This window comes from Phytophthora infestans, genomic scaffold (assembly GCF_000142945.1).
Source record: "Phytophthora infestans T30-4 supercont1.5 genomic scaffold, whole genome shotgun sequence".
NCBI lineage: Eukaryota > Oomycota > Peronosporomycetes > Peronosporales > Peronosporaceae > Phytophthora > Phytophthora infestans.
In genome coordinates this window covers 2189583-2190476 of record NW_003303754.1, presented here as the reverse complement: position 1 = coordinate 2190476, position 894 = coordinate 2189583, and the positions used below count along the sequence as shown (strand labels likewise).

The following is an 894-nucleotide window of genomic DNA, read 5'->3' as shown; positions in this document are numbered from 1 at the left end:
GGGAACCCAGTGAATGTTGCGCTAGTATGGACCAACCACTCCTTTAATGTGTATTGAGGCACACGCGACATCGCATTTCGTCTTGTAATGATTGCAGTATATTGTGATATAATATTAAGTTTCCGTGTGCTATCATTTTAAGAAATTCAGACTTCCAGTCAGATTGCCATAACAATGCCGTGCGGTGCACGGGAAGCTCTGGATTTAGTGTACTTTTATACTGGGAATACCGAATAGAATGAGGGATGGACGGCCCCAACGGATTAATTCCACGGTACTGCGTAGCGTAAAGTTTTACGAGCCTCCACAGTTCCCGAAGCTAGTGCAGAGTACGCAACATGCCGTCAACTTGCTGTCGTGACGCTCTGTCAGGCTATCAATCAACTGGATCGATATTTCCAGCTCGACAGCGAAACGGTATCGTGTCTGGTCTTACGCGAATTGCAGCAGCTCTGTCGTGAGGATATCCACCCAATAGCGAATGAACTAATGGAGCCTCTGCTTCCTGCAATGCTAGACGGATCTCAATGGGGCAGGTTCCTGCGTCTTCGTACTGAAGCTATCGCCACTGTGCTCGTTGGTTGTGCTGAGAGTGATGACTTCCGGGTACGTGTGCTGTATTTTGTGTCTTGAAATGGCTAAACTAACCAATGTTTTGCACTGTACCAGGTGGAAAATCATCCGTGGATCAGCGACTTCATCAGTTTCCTCCTGGATCCCGTGGTTTCGTCCGAGTCGCAATAATGCGCAGCTCGTCAACTGTCGTGCACTTGCGAGCGTGGTCCTCTTGGACTTGAAGCTGTTGAATACGCCGAAGCATCCCTTCCACTTCTTTCTTGCTAGTTTCGTGGGAGCTTGGGGAAGGAAGAAAACGAAACTAGAATAGTGACGTGG

At 48.2% G+C, this 894-nt stretch overlaps 1 protein-coding gene across 1 annotated transcript; it reads left to right on the top strand.

The window, feature by feature from the left end:
* Window positions 1-174: 174 nt before the first annotated feature.
* Window positions 175-744, top strand: PITG_04206 (uncharacterized protein; the record flags this gene model as incomplete). Its single annotated transcript, XM_002905839.1, has 4 exons — window positions 175-209; window positions 286-329; window positions 518-606; window positions 670-744. The coding sequence occupies 4 exons, from the start codon at window positions 175-177 to the stop codon at window positions 742-744; spliced, it is 243 nt and encodes an 80-aa protein (XP_002905885.1).
* Window positions 745-894: the final 150 nt, after the last annotated feature.